Genomic DNA, 20,882 nt, shown 5'->3' with positions numbered 1-20,882 from the left:
AGAAAGCACAGTAGTTGAAAACAGCCAGATCTACAAGTTCCAGATTCTACCTTGTATTTAACACCCTAATTCTTGAACAGACAGCAGTCTGATATAAGTCAACCCTCCAGTTTTCTTGCATGCTACTAGGTGGGCTAGGAGGGCTGTATTTTGGCTGTACAGACACACATACACACTTCTATATGAACATGTTAAGTTTATCCCACAGATGTTTTGTTGACATCCAGAAATGTCTGGGTTATGATTTGAAATAAACCAGCCTGAATTACAGACAATTTACCTCCAACACTATTGCAGAAGCATTGCTGGCCTTGTATGAGAAAAGTGGTCTGTGTGCAAGGTCTCAGTGAACTGCTCCAAATTATTGATTAGAGTTTTGCTCGAAGCTAATCACATTCTTGGCTATATCTATACCACAGAAAATGGATCTACAAATGAAGATATAATCTCATCTGCATTTGTTTCTTACTCATTCTAATACTTTGTCTTCCTTCAATGTTGTTGAAACCTTCCCCTCTCAGGAAACAGTTCATTGTGTATGTCTATCAGAAAGGACCATACAGGGTCTTTTTCCTTCCTTCCTTTTAGACTTTTTTTTGTTCTGGGAAAAGACAAATCTGATAGCAATGCTATGTGTGAGTATGAGCACAAGAGATCACTGTGACCACATGCTATAATTTTGGCATGATGAATAGCAGCAAAAAAGTTACTATCTCTTATTTCTGACTTAAACGCTTGATAGTATTTACATCTAATTACCTATTCTTAGTTTGTGGTGAGGTCTGAAATAGATTTTTTTAAACAAGGAAAATTTATTTTCTGACCTGTAGTGGAAAAAAGTAATTAAGTCCATTTTCTCCTGTGCTTCTCACTGTCTCAGCCCAGTTTATCATGTATTCTCCTTCTTTGGGCTTCTGATTTTTGTATTGGAATAAATAATTTGGGGAGTTAACTTATTTAATACATCTTGATATATTAAATAAATGGCTTTATGTTATAAGATATCATTGATGAAACTTAAATAATCTTTAAGATCAGAAATGGTGTTTCTATCAATGCTTGATTTGAGAAGCCTCCTTAAATTCCCAAATAGTCAAATGTCTGATGCAAGTTAATAAACATAGTTGTTCAACTGTAACTGTGCTACAGCTATGTGTTGTCAGGATGACATCCCTGCCTCTGGGCTCAGAAAAAGGTGCCTTTACAAGTTTAGAGGATTGTACTCTTAAACAAATCGCAGTTGTGCAACCTGTCATTTGGAGGTAAACACAGGGGAAAGGAAGGATGCTAAATGACAGATTGTAAACTCCTTCCCATGGTAGGTATCCTCAGGAGTCAGTTATGTTACAATCCTTGAAAAACTTGCATGAGGGAAGGAAAAGCAGACAGTGAAAAGGAACTCCACATCTCCATGGCAGTGTGAATAAGGAATTCAGTGCAAATCACCCAGACCCAGGTAGGAATTTGAATGGCACATCCAGATCTTTGGCTCAGACCTGCTGCCCACCTTGCTGTGGAAGAGGTTGCAGCAGCAGCCACAGCTGCTTCCTGGAGCTGTAGGAGGAACTTCACTGGGGTGCTGTGCCTAGGGAGAGGATGCTCTTTGGGGATCAGAGCATTTATGCTGGGCCAGGCCTACTTGTGCTATGAACAGAGGATCTCATTCTAAGTGCTATAAATGGCCTAGCAGTCAGCTTCAAGAGGATCAGGCATTTTGAGGTGATTTGTTTTGTATCTATCCTATTGTTCTAGACAGCTATGGTTTTTGAAAGCACTCTACTCCCTGCCTCTGATGGGACTTACCCAGCAGCTGGAACTGAGAAACAAAAAAAGGAAGGGCAGGCTTATACATATTTCCCTTTCTTGTGAAGATTAGGAGTGTCGCTTCTGGTGTATTTACAGTCTGATATTTTCACAGAAAAAGTTTTCCAGTATGTTTTAGACAGTGTAGCAGGTAAAACAAAAATGTCTTTTCATGATCTAGCTTCTCAGTGGCTTTAATCTTAAATGTTAATGCTGCAGCATTTCTATTTAAATCAAAAGGCACCTTTTCCTCACACTATATTTTTAGAGGTGATCTCTTAAATATGAAAATTATTTAAAAGGATCGTTGGATCAAATGGAATTACACCCACGCTGTTGAAGTGGCGTAGTGCTCATGAGTAAGGGGAAATTGTATTGAAGTCTTAAGAGGAGGAAATAAATATTCCCAAAATGTACAGAGGTCAGAGTACATCGATGTCCGTGAGCCATGTTCAGTCTTCTTTTGCAGATTTTATCAATTCATGAGATTTGGTTCATGTGTGCTGTATGGAGAAATACAGAATCTGATACCAAATCAGTAGTAAAAATAACATGCATAAGAACAACTTTGTCATGGAAAGCTTGCGTTCGCACGTATTTGTAGATGATTTGCTTTAAAAAGCTTAAAGAACATTAGTTTTCATTCTTGAGAAGCTTTTCACATGGTCCTTGGAGATGCTGGGTAAGAGTCTCAGAAAGCAAAGGGCACTTTTTTTTTCCTGTTAAGAATGTAAGGACAAAGTTTGAATATAAGGCAGGTCTCTCTGTACATCCTTGCCACCTGCCACCCGATGTGGTACTTCTAAGCAGTATGGTCCTGTATGAAATACACAGCTGTTGTGCAGAGTAACAGCTGGAGTTAGGGTGGCCTTTTGAAGAGGAGAGCCTCCTTAAGCTATGGAATTACACACAACCTTTAAATGTTACACCTGCTTGCCAATATCTGAATACTTAAGCTGCCTGCCCCAAAGTTGGGCATTTAATTGCAGAATTTGTCCACATCTTTTTGCAGTGGAATAACTTGTTTCTAAGTTGAAAAATAACACTTGTCCTGATTTACTTGTTGTATTTATCATTAACTCTTGTGATGCTTAAAGCTGAGCATTGATCTGGGATGCATTATTTTTGGCTAGCATGTCACCTGAATATATGGAGATTGCTTTAGTTCTGGACTGGTTAGTCATTCTCTCACTGATAGAGACAAAAGATTTAACTGCTTTTGACGTCAGCCAAATTAGAGCATGCTACAGTTCTTACCTACTGTATAGCTCAATTTGCTGGTTATATTAAAGCTTGAAAGGCTCCTTAAATCTCTTCAGTAGAGGAAAAAAAAAAATCTATTTGTCTCTTTGGAGTGTAAGAGGTGATAATGAAGCACTCTAATCCTTCTTGGGTCTAAATTGCATAATTACTGGAAATTTATTTGCATAGTGACTGCTTTGTTACTGTAATTTGAAATTGCTGGGCTTTTTTTAACAAACAAACTGAGCCCACCTGCTGCTGATCACCTGTGAAGCCCATTATTCGCAATATTTGATATAAGCTCTGCACAGATACAAACTATTACTGCTGCTCACATTTGGCAGATGGCACTCTGCCTTCTCACAACCACTGTAGAAAGTGAGTAACGGCTGTTAATAAACTGCATTGTGCTGTTTGCAGTAAGGATAAGGATCTCATAGTAATTGGACAATCACACTACATTGCAAGGCTTACTCAAGGAACACTGAAGTAGAACTTACCCTATGGGATTCTGCCACTAATGGGCATTAGGTTTTGTCTGTTCTACATGAGCTACTGCAGGCTTCTGAAGAATCAGGGAAGACAGACAAAATAATACTTCTGTTGAAGGGTTCTGGGAGAGATTAATAGAATATAAATGAGATTGGCTCCTTTTAAAAAAGTGTCTACTGAATTGTATCACTAAGATCCATTGTGAGGGGTATGTGAGAAACAGAACTAATTTAATGTCTTAAAGCCTCCTAAGTAGGCAGACCTTCATGTAATCTTACGTTAACACTGGCAGTGACTGATGCCTGCTTGAAGTTTTGCTTGTCTCTCTGGCCAGGAGTTTGCAGGGGTGGGGGGAAGTCACTGCTTAGAATCATTAAAACTTTCCTTAGGCTTCTTAATACAAGTTGTGTGTTTAAGTCAAAATGAAACAACAAAATATTTTAGATCATGGATTCAATTTGAAGACTGGAGGCCACTAGCAGTTTGTTTCCATGTGGTCTACAAAATAACTTTTTCCTTGCAGCAATGTTACGGTAGATTATTTTTGCTATGCAGGTCTCCAGCCTGAGCTCCCAGCTAATAACTGAAACACCACAGATGAAGCTGTGGGACTCTTATTGATATTATCTGCTCACAGGTGAAGGTGTCGGTAACAAAATGTATACCAAAGTTGGACTGTATCCTGCATTAGGCTGTCCAGAGTCAGTCCAGATATTTCTGCTTCTGTTGAAATCAGCAGGGGTTTTGCTGCTGACTTTGGGTCAGGATTTCATTGTGGATTCCCACTGTTTTCATAGGTATAGGAAGCCCTAGCTTCTCCCTGTGATGCTATGCAGGAAATACGTTCCAAGTAGAATGTTTAGGGTTTGCTCTGTTCAACCATAAAGTAACCACATATTTAAAGTACTCCTTTGTGAAGTAAAGGGAATGTTTACACATTGGCTGTATTGGTGCTGAAGAGTTGTACAGCACTGAGCAGGACCTCTGGATGGAGGCATCCAGCACAGTCTGAATGCAGTGGCAGCTTTGGTTATTCTAATAATGGAGGAAACCAGAAGGTAACTTGGTACAGCTGAATCATGCTGGGAAGAAACAGAACAGAAATTCAAAGTGTTTTATCTAAGCACAAAATGTTAAAATTCCAGTATGTCCTTAAGCAAGTGTCAGAGAATATGATAAAGGTATCTTTATGTATATACAAGTCCTGCTTATTATTACTGTAACAAGAAGTCACTTGTCAAAGACATGATATAAAAGCATTTGGCAGGCTTCATATTTTTCTTTCAAATAACATTAGTTTTCTGTTTTATTGCATTTTTACATTGAGATGAAAGAAAACTATTACTACTAGTTTGCTGCATTGCAGATGGTTAAAACTTGGAATCAAAGCTTGCAGGGTTCATTTAAGCTTGAGATCTATACTTAAGCGGGTTCTTAATATCTTGATGTTTAAAAGAACATTGAATTTGCTTAAACAAGAATTTCCTCATTGGTTTGAGCCCAGGTTTGTTTCATTGTATGTTGCATGGTAAGAACTGTTTTGGTTTCGAGCAGGAAATTATAAGATTTGTTATTATTTATCTTGAAGGAATGTCAAAAGAGCTGCATGTCAGTGGGCAGACTGTAAAATCTGTATGTGGGTGGAATTCACCATGAATCTTGCACTAATTGAAAGGCTGAAGTGAAAAATGAGCTCCAAGCACATACTTGTATGTGGCAAAAGAGTCTCCAGAAAGTGTTGCAATGTGACTTTCAAAGCTCAGTGTCCAAAAGCATATTCTGTAGTTTGGGTAACAGATAAATCCAAATGTGTTGTTGTGTTGGATTACATGTCACTTTTCTGGATTATCTACCTCACTAATTTTTCGCATCTTCATTTTAACAAGTAATGGCAACTGTCTGGGCTTTTTTAGCTGAATGTTTTCAGTTTGCTTGCTATATTTACTTCTACTGTAAGATACTTTCTGTGATAAAATAGAAAAACAACAATTAAGTTGCGTATCTGATTTCTAAATAGTGTATCCTAGTGTGGTGGCAGTTATTTAGGAAGTCTGCTGATTGTTACTGAAGAAACAAGCTTTGCTATATGAAGGTGTAGATTTCAAGTAAACTTGCAGAAAACGGTATGTGTGAATCCGTGCAAGCTACAGAGACAAAAGTATCTTTTAAAAAAAGAATGGCTTTCCCAGGTCTTTAATAATGAGGATAATAATGAATCAACTGGTAGCAGTCACTACTTGTAAAATACCTATTCTACTTGGTAGGCATACCTCCTTCTAAGGGATTTGCTTCAGTAAAGTTTTATAGTTTGAGATATTAAATAATAGAACTTACAAAAGTCTATATGCAGGTTTTGTACCTGCTTTCCCAGAAAGAATCTTGTTCTAGAGTCTGAAGGAACTTGTCTGAAGAATATGTTTCAGACTTATATTGCACACTTGTAATTATTTGTAATTTGGAAGCTTTCATTCTGAGGGATTGCCAGCTGGGGAGATTGCCACAGCCAGTGTTGGAAGAAAGATGAACAGAAATAGGAGGATCAGGAAAAGTAGGTTAGAACTGCTAAACGGTGGGGCATCTGTTAAGAATTTTCTCATTACAGTCTTCGGGGCATTCCTACTGTAAGATATTGCTTGAGAAAGAGGGACAGTGAAGTAACTTAAGAGCATTGTATTGGTGAAAGCAGCAGTCTGAAGACAGCAGAGTGACTTCTCAGTCTCTACTGCAAAACGTTCTGGTGTGGAGAGATTCTTAGTCAGCAGCTCACCAGGAAAGTGCCAGATTTATTTGTGAAGACTGCTAATAGAAGTGCTGGTCCTGCAAATCCTGTTCTATGGTTAAATAGAATGGGGCTTCTCTGAGGATATGTGATTGACTCAGACTTTCTAATGTCAAGTTTAGTCACGTTTGTAAAAGGAAGGGCTGAGAACGGTTTTTGAAATGTTGCAGCAACTACAATGCTGCTTCTAAGAGATGGTGAATAGAATAATAGAATCTTTAAGGTTGGAAGAGACCTCTGAGATCGTCAAGATCAACCTAACACCACCATGTCCAATAAACTGTCCTGAAGTGCCATGTCTACACTTTTTTTTTAACACCTCCAAGAATGGTGACTCCACCACTTCCCTGGACAGCCTGTTCCACTGCCTGATCACTCTTTACTGAAAGAAATTTTTTCTAATATCCAACCTAAACCTCCCCTGCTGCAACTTGAGGCCATTACCTGCAGGGTACAGAGTACTGAAGCTGTGATAAATAACCCACTTACTGGATTTCATCACCAGCATAAGTAACAACTAGTCTCACTGAAGACATCTAAGTATAGTTGCTGTACTGTTTGCTACAGTGAAATGTGGGATAGCACTACTCTTTGAACTCCTTTCTGCTTGTAGAAATTACACCATTCTTTTCTGTATTCCAAAGTGTTTGTGTTCCAGCGGCAATATGACTTTTTTTTTAAGGTGCCTGGGATATTTCTGTCTAGAATACAGTCCCTGGGCACACAGTATCATGCTTACCTGTCTCCATCTACGGTGCTGACTTTGAACTTTTCACAAATGGCAAACTATCCACCTAGATCCATCCCCCTGAAGGTGGAGCCCAAAGTTAGAATTCCACCACTCTCCTTCTGTCTGCTGCTAGTGCGATTTGTTGTCAAATTGTTTTAGCTGCTTCAAAGATCGTTTAGTCCTTGACAGAACTGGCACGGGCAAACAAATGTTCTCTATTCTTAAATAAAAATATTGACACTTGTGAGAACACAGGTGATTCTAGTACAGGATCTCCAGAATTATGAAGTGTTGCTATTGAGTGGTGGATTTTTTCTGTTCAAAAATGTGCAGAACATACCTCATGTTAGCCATAATAGCTCTCCCTATATCCTTTCCCTATTATAAATGTATTTGTTTTCTATATGTATGGCTGACATATGCAGTTACTTTGAGTTCAGAGTGTGGTATATATGCCAGTTTTGATATCTAATCTGTTACTTTCTTAGTATGGAAGTGATTGTGCTTTCTGTGTGAATTTTCCCCATGCAGCACTTCATATACTGTAACAAAGGAAAATTCATTCAACTCTTACTCTCTCTAGGCCCTTAGGCTGATCAGAACCTGATGGTGCACATAAGAGATGTGTATGGGTGCTGCGCTTGTTGTGAGAGTAATCATTTATTGCTCTTTATGGAAGGTGGATTTTATTCTTGTCCCTCATCTAAGTGACATCAGGGCAGTAACTCTCAATATATATATTCTTTTTAATTGTATTTTTGTCTTGAGGAAGACCAGGGGATAATGAGTCCCAAGTTCTTTCTCTGAGGTGTCCTGTCTTTAGTCTATGCATAAAACTTTTCAGAGTGGTGACATCCCATGTGTTTGCCGTGGGCACCTTTGCTGAAGTGCAGTTAGCCAAACCCTTCCCAGATTATGCTACGTGATGCATGATTTTTGTGCTTTTTTTCCAGGAACAGCATGCAGCCTAGCAGTCCTGAGGAGGAACTAATGGCAAACAAAGCTGTGCTGGTTTCTTTCCAGCACATGGTTTAAAATATGTATATACAAAATCGAAGTTTGACAACTCAAAATTATTGCAATTTAGGTTCATTAAAATTTGTTCCAGTAATGAGCTTAGTTTTTAAATTTATTCATATGATCCTGACATATGCTTGGTACTTATTTTTTTTTTTATGCTGTGTATCATTAGGACTGAGGTCTTCCAATCAAACCTTGTTGTGTGATGGGGTCCTTTAGATAGCACAATGGAACTGTGGTTCCTAACACAGCTAATGAGTAGCAGCTTTCATCTAGGTAGGTGTGGGGTCAGATCCTTAAGTAATCTAAAGTGACATAACTTCATTGAATTTGGAAGTTACATACTAAAGGATCATAGAACTGCTCTGTTAGGGAACCTGAGTTTAGATCTCAGTGAAAGGAAGGCACAGGTTTGCAAAGCAGGACCATAAACAGTCCATCAGACAACCCTAGTCTGCACTACGTGCACATGTTGATATTTGGATGGTGATGCTCAGGAAATAAGTCTGTCACTGTCGCTCTATTGAGAGTCACCCTGTCTGCTGGCTTATGCTGGGCTCAGGGCACATGGCCAGGAAAATGTGAACCAGTTCCTAGGAGAAGGTCCTGACAGGTTTTTGATCCTGATTTTATATTAGTATGTGCCAGCCTGCAATAGGCAGATGCAGTTGGAAGACTGTGCTCTACAGCACTGCTAAGTAGGAAGCACAAGACTTCAAAATAAGGATGGACTAAAAGGAAATTGGACAAATGGAAATCTTAGTCCAAATTACCCATGACACTGGGGGAAACAGGTGACTGGCTCCTCTGATACCCTAATTACAGCACGAACAGAAACTTGTCAGTTTTGCTCATTTGGCTTTCAGATATCTATATACACCTTTTGCACCCTAGGGACAAAAAGACGGTTTTTGGGGTTTGTTTGGGTTCCCTCCACCCCCAGGAATCATCAAGATTACAATTTCAGTGCATGTATGATCACTGCTGACCATGGTTCATACCAGTATGTTTCTGCCTTTTCATATCTTTTTCTATATACAAGGACTCTTTTTCTCTTCTCCCCCTTCCCCTCCCCCCAGCTTTGTGCTGAATGCAAATTTGGAGGCAACTTGTTGCATTATGTGTTTAGCTTTCAAAGCAGAAACTGCATGTCTGAAACAATTTTTAAAATTCACCTTGAGGAGTGACATGTATGCTTGCAGGCAGAGATTTCAGAGTATATTTTGGAAAAGGATCTTGTTAGTTTATATTGCCGGTCACTGACTTCTAGTTAACATACTGGGAAAAGATGAATTTGATTAGGAAGGATTATATGTACAATCTTTTGAAATATATCAGAAACTAAACTTCCGTGCTTAACAAAAGCATTAGTTGTGTATGGAACTGTGATTAAAAACTGATGCTGTTCAGAGGAAGAGAATTAAAGACATTTTTGTGAAGAAAACAGCTATCAGATTGTCTGCAATGAGTAATATAATTATGAAATGGTGATTATCTCTGCCTTACTGTTCTACTGACTAGTCAAGATTTTTCCTTGTTCAAAGACTACTTAACTAGATTTTTACCTATTACAAAAAAAATAAAATCATATATATTGCTACTGACACCTGAGCAGCATAGAGAATTTAACTGCTGAATCATTTTCTTACTCGTATTGATGCAGATATCCTTTTCCTTGTTTTACTTAAAATCTAAAATAACATTACTTTCAGAAAATTGTGCTCATCATAGAGTTTAAAAAAGCATTTGTGAAACTTATATAACTGAGGCACCCTAAATTGCAAGGGCTACCAGATAAATCCTGTATTTTTCAGAGAAGCTCAGGATTGAACAAGCTGTATGAAGCTGATAATAAATTATGTTGCAATATCAAGTAAGTATGGGTGTACTTTATAGGCAGTAGATAATCATGTCTGTGTGCATATAGCAGGTGTAATTCTGAGTTAGTTGTGGGGGTGCACTGTCATGTCTGATAGGCAGATTTCTGTGATGTTGAAGGGATCACTATGAAATTTTTAATACAAATGCAGTGTGATTACTTGTTCTTTTTTTTTTCCACTTAATGTGGTTGTTTATTCCATCCTTAAGTTGTAATCTGAACGCTACTATACAAACGCTCTTTACCCTTGTTAACTTTCCCTCTGACAATAGAGGGATTAATTACATCTGCCAGATGGGTTTCCATTACTACTTCACTGGATTTTCATGTCACTTGTAGACTTAAATGCAGTATGCATTTAAATATGAACAAGCAGAATGGTTGAAAGTATCTATGGTAGTGTTTTATCAAAACCAGCATCTCTGAATCCTAGCTTTGCGGTATTTTTGCCTTGCACAATGTCTTCATTCATTATGCTAGGTGCTTAAAATGTGTGTACCCAATATCCATAGTGTTAAGTAATGCAACTGTTTCTCCTGTTTACAGTTTCAGATCATTTGGCCTTGTTCTTGCTGTCCTGAGGTGTCTGTAAGACCTAGGTGCACACTGTTGCTGTATATTCTTATAATTCTGTTGGTCATAGTGTAGTTACATTTTTAAATGTTTGCTTACACTGTTGAGAATTCAGGATCTTAAGCAGTCAGTTGAAATGTTTCAGTACAGCATCAAACTGAGGAATAATGAGGCCTGTCTATGCTGAGTTATACCTAGTGAGACTCTGATCTTTTTTTCCTCCTTTTCATTTATTCTAATAAATTTGTTCTATGCATGTTCACTTTTAATATTTATTGAAGATTTTGTGGAAATATTTTAATAGCTATAGCCCATATTAAATAAAGCTATAAATCTTTTTTAATGGCAAATGCATTATATTTTCGAAAGAGTGAAAAATGACAGAAATGATGGCATGTAAGTTCACAGCAAACTACCTCGTTCTTCTCTCCCACATCTGGACCCACTCTCCTTCAGCTTTGTCTACCCCAGCCTCCTTCAGCCATGATCATCTCAAGTTAGCAGGAGCATTCAGTTTCCATGCCTGTTGTAGGTTAAGTCCTGTGGCTTTTGGTTCAGTGTCAAAAGCTGGTGATATTTTTGTGCTCTATATATCTGTCCACAAGATGCTCAGTTGTGTCCCTTCAGAGACTGCAGTAGATTCGGTCATTATCATCAGAGGATAGCTAGATAGAACTTGAAAAGATGAGCTTGGGTGCAAGATGGCTCTTCAGTGTACAGGTGTTCCCTCGAGCTGTATAAGCTGCTGCTTCTCCCCATCCCAGCACAAACATACTGAAGTGCTTGGTCCTAGGAACAAAAGGTTTTCAGAGCTATAAATATGAACTGTGGGCAGCTCTGACACAGAATGCTGCATATACAGAATATTTTAGTGAAGGGGGGAGCCAAATTACAGTATAAGTCCGGGCAGGAGGAATGCAGCAAGGTAACTGGACACACTTCATACATTATAATTACACAATAATATAACAATAATCTAAAATGCCAAATGATTTTAGGAAAGGAATATAAAAATAGAGATTTAATGATGATAATGTTGCAAGGCAACTCTTAAGTGAGAAATTTGCTCCCCTCCTCTCTACCCTGCTGAACCAGTGGACTTTCCCTCCCTGTTAATTTCTAGAATTTCTACAGCTCGTTATCTGTCTGCTGTTACCAGGATGCCATTAATTATCTGATGACCTCTCTTGCTGTTTCAGTTAGAAGGCAGCACACTGCAAGCAATACTGTTAAAATAAAACTATGTTGTACTCAAATGACCAATTAAGTATTTTTGGAACAGGATGCTCAAGAGCTTAGTGTATGCCAAAATGTTGTGTACAGAATGTAAGCCCATTTCAGAGCAAGTCCAGCACTGGAAAGAAGACATTTGTATTTTCCAATTGTGCTGTTATGCACACACTTAATTTGGGATTATATTGATAGTCCAATAAAACCATTACATATTTCAGATATTAGGTAAATGTCTCAAATCAGTAGATACCTCTTTCATGAGCTTGATTCTCCTGAGTTGACTGAAGGATAGAGGAAACAAAAAGAAAAGAAACACTGGCACTAACTGCCAATGTATGTTTTTAGTGCTGAAGTTTTCAGGCATGATTCTTGTCATTTAGTGTGGTCTGACTTGTACTTACTGTCAGAAGCCCTCAAAGTTATTTTCCTCACTCATCTGAGCGGAACACATTTGCAAGGCCCCCTTCTCGGTATGTTGTGTATCTGAAGGGGACATAAGGAGTTTGTTTGATTATGCTGTGTCATTGAGAGAATTTCACAGCAATCCCTTGCATTTTACTGCAGTACAGAGCAGAAAAGGGGAAAGAAAGGATTCCACAGTAGTTTTGTATAGAGGATCTACCTGCACATGTGACAAGAAACATGCAGGTTTCCTGGTCATTAGGATGCTTAAAAATTTATTTCAGTAACGGAATATACACAACTTATGCTTTGTGAGTTATACTACTCTGAATATTACCGCTTTATTGAAGAAATACTCAAAGAAGGAATTTGTGAACTCGTTAACATGAATCTAAATCTTTCTGTATGATCATCTTAAATTTACATGCCATTACAGAAAGGAAATTGTATATTACACTTTTGCTTCTGTTTTATCTATATTGGCAATTTATATTTATCTTTGGTATTATTGATTGTTTTGAAATACAGTGTTTACATAATACCCAACAGAGTAGTATTTTTTTAATAACTGAAATATGATTAATACTTTTTTTCTTACAGAAGTTTTGATGTTGGGCTACATCGCTTTCTGGTCAGGTAAGCTAACATTTATTTTGAATTGCAATTCCATATTAAAAAGCATTTCTGTTATAAGTGTAACAGATGTAAACTCAATACTACATGGTATTTTCTATGGTGAAGTCCTCTTCTGCCTTCCACTTAATATATTAGTTGGAGACACTTCAACTACTTGGCTTGGATATCTACACAATGTCTCTAAGGAACCTCTTCAGGTGTCACTCAGGAAAACCTTGACTTTGGAAATTTCAGTGGTACTGTTCCACTTATTCCTGAGGAAATTGTTTTTTTTTTTCTTGTACTGAAGAAAAACTTTTAAAATTTTTTTTTCACTGGAAACTCAAGTTCCTTTGTATCTTCTAGTAAGGGCTTGCATTTTATAGAAAATTGTGACTGTGGAGGGGAGTTTTATTTTCTCAATAGAAGACTTGATTGATTTGACAGATGGGATGGACTGTTATGAAGATTAATAAGGAAAATGGAATAACTGTGTGTTTGCTGACACTTAGAGAAATTCAGTGATTAGAACAGGGCACTTCAATAATAAAAGGGAGGTTAATGCATTTGAATGCTATGCTGAAGAACGATTTTTGCTATTTGAAGTTCTTTTGTGTGAGCAAAGTCACAGGTGTTCATCAAGAATGTGTTTGCATTCATTTTTAATAATGTACCTATCACTATCTACTGATCTTTACAAAGAAGTGCAATGCATACCGGAAAGATGAAGTTTCCACAGTCTTCAGGCCTTTAGAGAATTCATTCTATCAGTTACTTCATCCCACTAAAATGTTGCAATATCTATATGTGAAGAATTTTACCGTGGAAGAATGAACCTGGTATGCAAGCCAGAGCATGCTGTCTGGGTCCCACCATAAGGATCAGCTGATCTTAGGCTTCTCTTTATTTGACCTTGCTACCAAACTCATTATTTTAGACTACTTTGTCTTATTTTCTAGATAAACTCTGTTAAGTCTTCACACTCATGAGTCCTTGTGGCCTTAATGCAGAGGTTCTCAGCACTGATTTACTGACTCCCAGAGCTTTAACAAGTTGATTGCTCCTGATGGTTTTTCACTCCTCTAGTCACTCACTTGAAGCATGTATTTTCTAATGTTTTCCGAACCCTGCTAATAGCTCTCGACTGTAGTTAGTACAGAAGCATACAGCTCCAGACAGAATGATAAATGCCTAGAAGCGTTTTTCTGCCTTAGGCTCAGCATCACTTGTAAGTGTTCTTTTCACTTTGTCCTCTGAAGTATCTAAGATACCCCTTTCAGATTCAGATTCTCCTCTAAATTATCAGTACTGTGGCAAAATCCAGGAAAAAATGGTAATTCTCTGTCCAAGGTCTGGGTGCTAATCAAACAGTAATACAAAGAGTATATCTTAAAGGGAAGAATACTAGGTAGCATCATGTTGAACGCCATGCTTTCATTGTTTAGACTAAATACAAAACCAATGAAATCTGAGCTCACAGAAAGCCAATGTCACAGGGATAATCAGATTTTTTTTTAAGCTTGCACAAGCAAACCCCCATCCTGACATCTCATAACGTTTGAGCAGTAGGCTTTGTAACGTTAGGGTTATTTTACCTATTTCTTTGTGTGTAACGTGACAGCTTTTAACAGACAACTCTCTTAACTTCACATTAGCGCAATAGCATTAATATTGCTGAAGATATATGCATTTCAGTGTATAGGTACAGCTTTTAGACTACTGAATGTATATTAAGTTCTGGTATCAGTTCTACAAAACTAGTTGCATCTATATTTTGACCAGTAGATTGACTTTTTTTTTTTTTTAAATAATCATGTAAGAAATGGGAGTCATTGTCATGTAGGAAATGGTTTTAAAATATGCTACTGTTGTAAAGGGAATATGGTGCACAAGAGTCTCCTGGGAATGCAGACAACTACTTAACCAGGAATAGAACGTACTAGGTTTGAGCCCCAGTAATGCTTCTGCCAGAAAACATGCTTTCACTTGGTTCATATGAAGAATATAATAAGATATAATAATAAGATTGGAGTTATACGCTCATGCGGTCTCTGGACTGCAAACAGCCATTGAATTTGAGTGAGCTGAATGTCATCTTTGACTAATGTGTCATTTTTTTTTTCAAAGCCCACTGTTGGTTCTATGGAGTATGATGTTCTAACCTTAGATAGCTTCAACACTTAATTCTCAGTCTGTCACCTACCCCCGTTAACAACTTGGGGAGCCATCAGATACTTTCTCTGTAACTGTACTGTTAAGGAGGAAATATTGTTCCCTTCTGTTAGAGCAGTATGAGTTTTGCTTGTGTTTCCTTAACTGAAAAAAAAAAATTCCTTTGTAGATGACTTTTGGACTAGGAAACAGAGGACTTGGTGTTACATTTCTGCTGTTGGTCTGCCATGTGACCTTATTGCCTTTGTGGTTTTTGTCTATTTAGACAGTCTCTGCTCCCGTGAACTTATGGATCTTCTCCTTCTGTGTTCATACAGTATCTGTCATAAAAGAGTCTCTTCACAGTTTGGGTTTCTATGTGTGAAATACAAACAGTAGGGGGAAAAAAAAAACCAAACACAAACAAAAACTAAACAAACCAGAGTTGCAGGAAGTGTTGAAAAATCTATGAATTGAGATTTCAAATGTTTGAGATACCCTATTGTTTTAAATACAAGGATGCAACCCTGCAGTGGAGCAGAGAACCAAGTATGACACTTCCAAATGTAAATTTAGGGCAGCAAAAGTAAAACCAGTCTCTGCTAAACAGACAAGCTGTGCATAATTACTTATTAAAATGTTAATTGAAGGGACTAGGACTGTATGTAGCCTGGCATACACAGTCAATGACGCTAAGTAGGACAGAGAATTAACAGCTACACAACTTCTGTGTTCTTAGGAAAAAAATAAATAACTTCTGTCCATCTAGCTGTGGCTTGGCTTGAACTATGCTTCTGATAGTCTTTTTTTGAAAGATAGCTGAAAGGTTTAAAAATCCCATCTTTTCAGTAATACATTATAAAAGTGTGTACTGGAAAGGTTAATTGTGTTGTTTACTGGATTGTAGGCCTAGATTTCTCATCACTTTACTTGCACGCTTGTTGTAGTTCAGCCCCAATCGGGACCAGACTACGCAGTCTCTCTCTCACTCCCCCCACCCTCTGAGAGAATAGGGGGAGATGATATAAGAAAAAAGGCTCGAGGTTTGGGATAAGGATGGGGAGAAATCCTTAAAGTTACTGTTACGGGCAAAACAGGCTTGACTTGAGGAAAACTATTCATTTATTACTAAAAATAGCAGGATAATGAGACAGAGAATGAGAACCTCCCCCCATGCCTCCCTCTTCCCGAGCTTAACATTATCTCTACTACATTCCCCCCTGAGTGGCACAGGGGGGAAGAGGGAATGGGGGTCGCAGTCATCACGTGTTGTTTCACGCTGCTGCATCATCGTTGGGGGAGGAACTCCTCGCATTCCTCCCCTGCTCCATTGTGGGGTCCCTCCCATGGGCCACAGTCCTTCATGAAACTGCTCCGGTGTGGGTCATGTCTTCTACGGGGTGCAGTCTCTCCAGAACAGCTGCCCCAGAGGGCCCTCCATGGGCCACAGCCTCCTTCAGGCATTCACCTCCCCTAGTGTGGGGTCCTTCATGGGCTCCAGGTGGATCTCTGCTCCTCTGTGGACCTCCATGGGCTGCAGGGGGACAACCTGCTCCACCATGGTCATCACCACAGGCTCCAGGGGAATCTTGGCCAGGAGCCACATTATTCCTCCCCATCCTTCTTCACTGACTTTGGCATCGGCAGCTGTTCCTCTCAAAGAAAAGTTCTTCACAACAGGCTGGCAGATGCCTCTCAGGATCTCTTTACATCTCATTCACATCTCATCTCCTCTCCACTTCTTGCAGCTGGGCTGGGCCAAGTTGGGCCCAGTTGGCTGCCTGGCAAGAGGCCAGAGGGTGAGGCCTGCAAGGCCCACAAGGCTCGCGCCTCCCCCTCTCTGCCCCTACTCAGCTCGCGCCTCCCCCTCTCTGCCCCTACTCATCTCCTTCACATCTTCCCCCCCCCGCTTCTTAAATAAATTATTGCGGAGGTGTTATCACAGAACATTCTGCCACCAGTTGGCTTGACCTTGGCCAGCAGCGGGTCCGCCCTAGGCCTGTCTGAGTCCACTGAACAGAGGGAAGCAACTTCTAGCAGTTTCCTACAGAAGCTACCACCTTAGGCCCCCCCTCACTAAACAAAACCAGAACAATGCTGAAATATGGTGGCATCATGGAACTACTATTGGTGAAATTAAAGTGCAATTGAACCTTTTTTTAGCTACACCATAGTGTTTGAAGCAGGGATACTGGAAATTCAGGGGTTAAAGATCAGTAATTTCATTATGAAAATTGGGTTTTGGTACTAAAATGTGTATAATACTTGGAAGATCATTTGCCCATTGTTTTCATACAATGATACAGAAGAAAGCATATTACTATTTTTAAGATCAGCAAAATTATTAAACAATGTGATTTAAATCACACTAGTACTGTACAAACATCATATTTTTTTATCACTACAAGAAACAACAACTCTAGACATTCTCAAAATGGAGGGTGTATTTTCAGAGTCCAAAATGCATAAAAATAGCCTTTGGGGTAGCAGTACAGAGAGGAAAGAACAAGAGAGAGGCTACCTGGTGCTGTTGGCTCACTGAAGCTATTTTATGCAGGCATTTCATCCAGTGCTGAGACCAGGGCATTGGATGAAATAAAATCATGAACATATGAGAATATTTACTGTCCTAATGCCAAACACAACTTCCTTTAGGGCGATGCTGATGAGGACAGTAGAGAAGAATGACAGTTCCTGTTAGCATGATCCTTTTGGAAAGTCTCTGTGCTTTCAGCACTCTTGTGCCTTTGAAAAAGTGTGAATCATACACATTCCAGTACAGATCTGGCTTTGACAGGAGCTGCAGGACCACACACCCTCAGTGTCTTCCCAAAGGTGTCCATCTGTTAGCAGCACTCACAGCTCACCCCATGGTTTGCAATGACTTTAGCTTGTTTAGAGTTGCACGCTATTTAGGTTTAGCTTATTACCTGGTGCTAAGGTACAAAACTTGAAAACCATCTTCTTTTCTAGTTTTCTGAGGTGAAGCAAGACACAGTTTAGCTCTGAGGTCAAAATCTAATGTGTTGCCATGTCTTTATTTTTTTTTTTTAGTTAGAAACAGGACACCTCCATTTAAGGGCAGAATGGTCCCATGACAAATGAGGGATTATGGTTCTAAATAAGGCAAACTCATGAAAAGATAAGGAAAAGTCTGTTCATCAGCTGGACCAACTCCTGTTCTTGTTCTCTGGGGGATCCCATAGGACCCCATATATTTCCATGGTACCCAAGAGTAACAGAGTAAATAGTTAAAGAACTATCTGATAAGTGGTTTAAGTAAACTTAATTTTCCTTGTTATTCTAATCTGTTCAGAAAGGTACCACTGAGAACAGCTCTTGTGAGGTCAAATTTTTTCTAAAGAGGAGACATTTCCTCCCCAAAGACATCACAACTCTTTACTGAGATGGTAAGAATTCACTGTCTAAGTGTAATCCCCCATGGGAAGCATAGGCTCACTGAAGCACTCAACAATATTCAAGCCACCCAAGCTTAAGAGATCTATGCCCCTACATTAAAAGAAACAAGCAGTTTTTGCTAGCACTGTTTTCCATGTCTATTTGAAAAAAAAACAACCAACAAGAAACCAACACAACCCCACACATCTGCAATCTCTCCTTCTCTCTAATACACCCAGTTCTTGGAAAGTCAACATCTGATGCAACAGTTCCTTTCACTTTGTATTGCATCCTTCCTCTAGCTCCATTCCTAGATGAGATCAGAGGTGATTCTAGGCTACAACCGTTAGGCACAGATTTTCTGCTGGGGTGCCACATGGGATGCAGCGTAAAGCATAGCCCCCTTTTAGGAGCCAAATACCAGTGCCAATGCTGTGCAGTCCCTCTGCTGCTGCTTTGAATGCAGCTGCCCACAAAATATTATTGATGTTCTAATGTACTGTAGCTGGGCAGGCAGCACAGTATTAAAGAGATTCTACTTTTCTTGCAACAGGATTGATAGAGGTATTTCGATAACTGCCTCTGCCTTTGAAATTGCTAGGTATAAAGTCCCACAAGGATGCATCCTTTCTCCTCTGCTTTGTTAAAAACTTTGGCTTTTCAGTTCACCCTGTGTCTTAGGTGCTTAGTCATCCTTACTGTGTTTATGACAATTTATGCCCAAACTGTCTGCTGGAGCAAACTAAATTGTTTCTTTGAGAACAAGTATATGAGGGTGGTTCTAGGGATCATTCATGCCAAATTTGGACTCTTTCCAATGGGTGATGTGGATACAAGTACACCAACTCTTATCTTCCTACACCCTATGTAATCTGCTAGTATTTCCCCAGTAGCTTTTACTGTTGGAATTTCTTTTTTTTTTTTTTTTCAGACCATACCTTTAGTCTTTTGTCATGAAAAACGTCCATAGTGCTGCCCTCACCTTCCTTCAGATGCCTTAAAAAAAACCAATGCCCTAAGGAGTAATTTCTGTATTGTGTGGGTTTGTCCAATCTATTCTAAATGAGATTAATCCTAACTGCTTTTGCCAAATCTTTGTACTGATTTGCCTGGGAGTCCTGGATGACTGGTTGGAGCAGATGCATTTAACTTTTGTGTGTAGCCTGTGCCAATGGGAGACCACCTGCATGAGCAATACTCCTTCTTTAGTGTTACCCACAGTACGTCTGTGACAGTTTTATATCTCTGTCTCATTTTTCTCACTTAGGTCAGTGCTGGCACAAAGGTGCTGTATTGATTAGCAGCAATGTATCTGGATGAAGGAAAACAATTTATATCTATCTGTAATCGTCAAAGTAATGTATAGAGTAAGCACTGCCGAAGACACAAGTGGCACACTGCATCGTTCCAGTTAAATCTACTGATAACATTTCCTGGGGAGGGATCTGGTGATGCTGGTACTTAGTTCACATGCAGGTGGGACCACTGTGTGTAGGATATGTGTGACTGTTGTGCTTGCATTCTCGTTTGGGTCCTTTCTGCCTCTGATCCCTAGCCTGTAAACCAACTGAGGACTAGTAGGGCACAAAACTATAGCAAGTATTCACCAGTGTTGACTCCCCGGGATCACTGTGCTTTTCTGGAGCAGTGCAGACAAAGCCAGGGGAAGCAGCAGAAGCAGCGTTTTCAGTTAAGGGTGTCCAACTGTGAAACAAGCTTCTAGAGCAGACTAACACAGAAACAGGCTGTTTCTAAGTTACATTACAAAAACATCCTTTTGGAAGAAAAAGCCCTACTGTAACAATACCTCATTAGCCAGGGAGCTAGGAAGAACAAAAAGTGATTCTTGCCATCTTTTGTATGTTGTGTGTGGGAGACAGTCCTTGTAGAGACATATTTGAAATTTTGTGATTAAGTTAGCACATTCAAAACCCAAGAATGCAGTCTTATTGCTAATTGAAGCAATTGTAGTAATCACTAGATGTGATTTGAATGGCTTTGTGCCTAATTTATAAATAGTTTTAAGGTTAAAGTGTTTATTACTGTGAAGTAGTGGTGTTACCTTAGGAATTATTTCTTGTTTAAATTTACTTTCAATATGGGGCCTTAGGGTTTCTGCAAAAATAAATTTAAAGTTCTAATATACAGAAGAGAACAGCAATTGATCTATCCATAGAGACCCCCTGCATGGAGGAGCTGAAAGCTACAGCTGTTTTTGTAAAATACTGCAGTTACATTCAACTGCATCGCAGACTCCCGTGAGCGCTGCTTACGGAAGTGCTGGAAGTTTTGCAATGTTTGCTGATGTTGGCAATTTTTGAAGGGGTCAGCACTGGTCTAATTGTGTACCTATTGAAAGCAGCGATAACACTTCAGTATTATTAAAAGAAAAAGCCCAACAAACAGTTGACAGTGCTTGGAGGCTTCTAAAATGTTCCCAACTACACGATCCCGCCTTACTGCCATTAAAGTCCATAGCTGAACTCCCGTGGTTTGTGGTGGGAGGCTCCGTGAATGTTCTGCTGCGTCTGTGCTGGGCGTAAGTATGAACTGTACATGTAACT

At 39.2% G+C, this 20,882-nt stretch overlaps 1 protein-coding gene across 2 annotated transcripts in view; it reads left to right on the top strand.

Annotated features, from left to right (window-relative positions):
* The window catches only part of HHAT (hedgehog acyltransferase), a 157,917-nt gene that overhangs the window by 26,228 nt on the left and 110,807 nt on the right, over positions 1–20,882 (top strand). For both annotated transcript variants that reach the window (XM_086744281.1, XM_086744282.1), the window contains one exon: positions 12,754–12,789. In XM_086744281.1, coding sequence (XP_086600407.1) covers positions 12,754–12,789 — 36 coding nt within the window. The remainder of the gene's footprint in view (positions 1–12,753; positions 12,790–20,882) is intronic.

Source organism: Chlamydotis macqueenii, chromosome 3 (genome assembly GCF_036417535.1).
Source record: "Chlamydotis macqueenii isolate bChlMac1 chromosome 3, bChlMac1.mat, whole genome shotgun sequence".
Taxonomy (NCBI): Eukaryota; Metazoa; Chordata; class Aves; order Otidiformes; family Otididae; genus Chlamydotis; species Chlamydotis macqueenii.
Note: the sequence above shows the minus strand (reverse complement) of the source record. Positions and strands in the feature narration are given on the sequence as shown.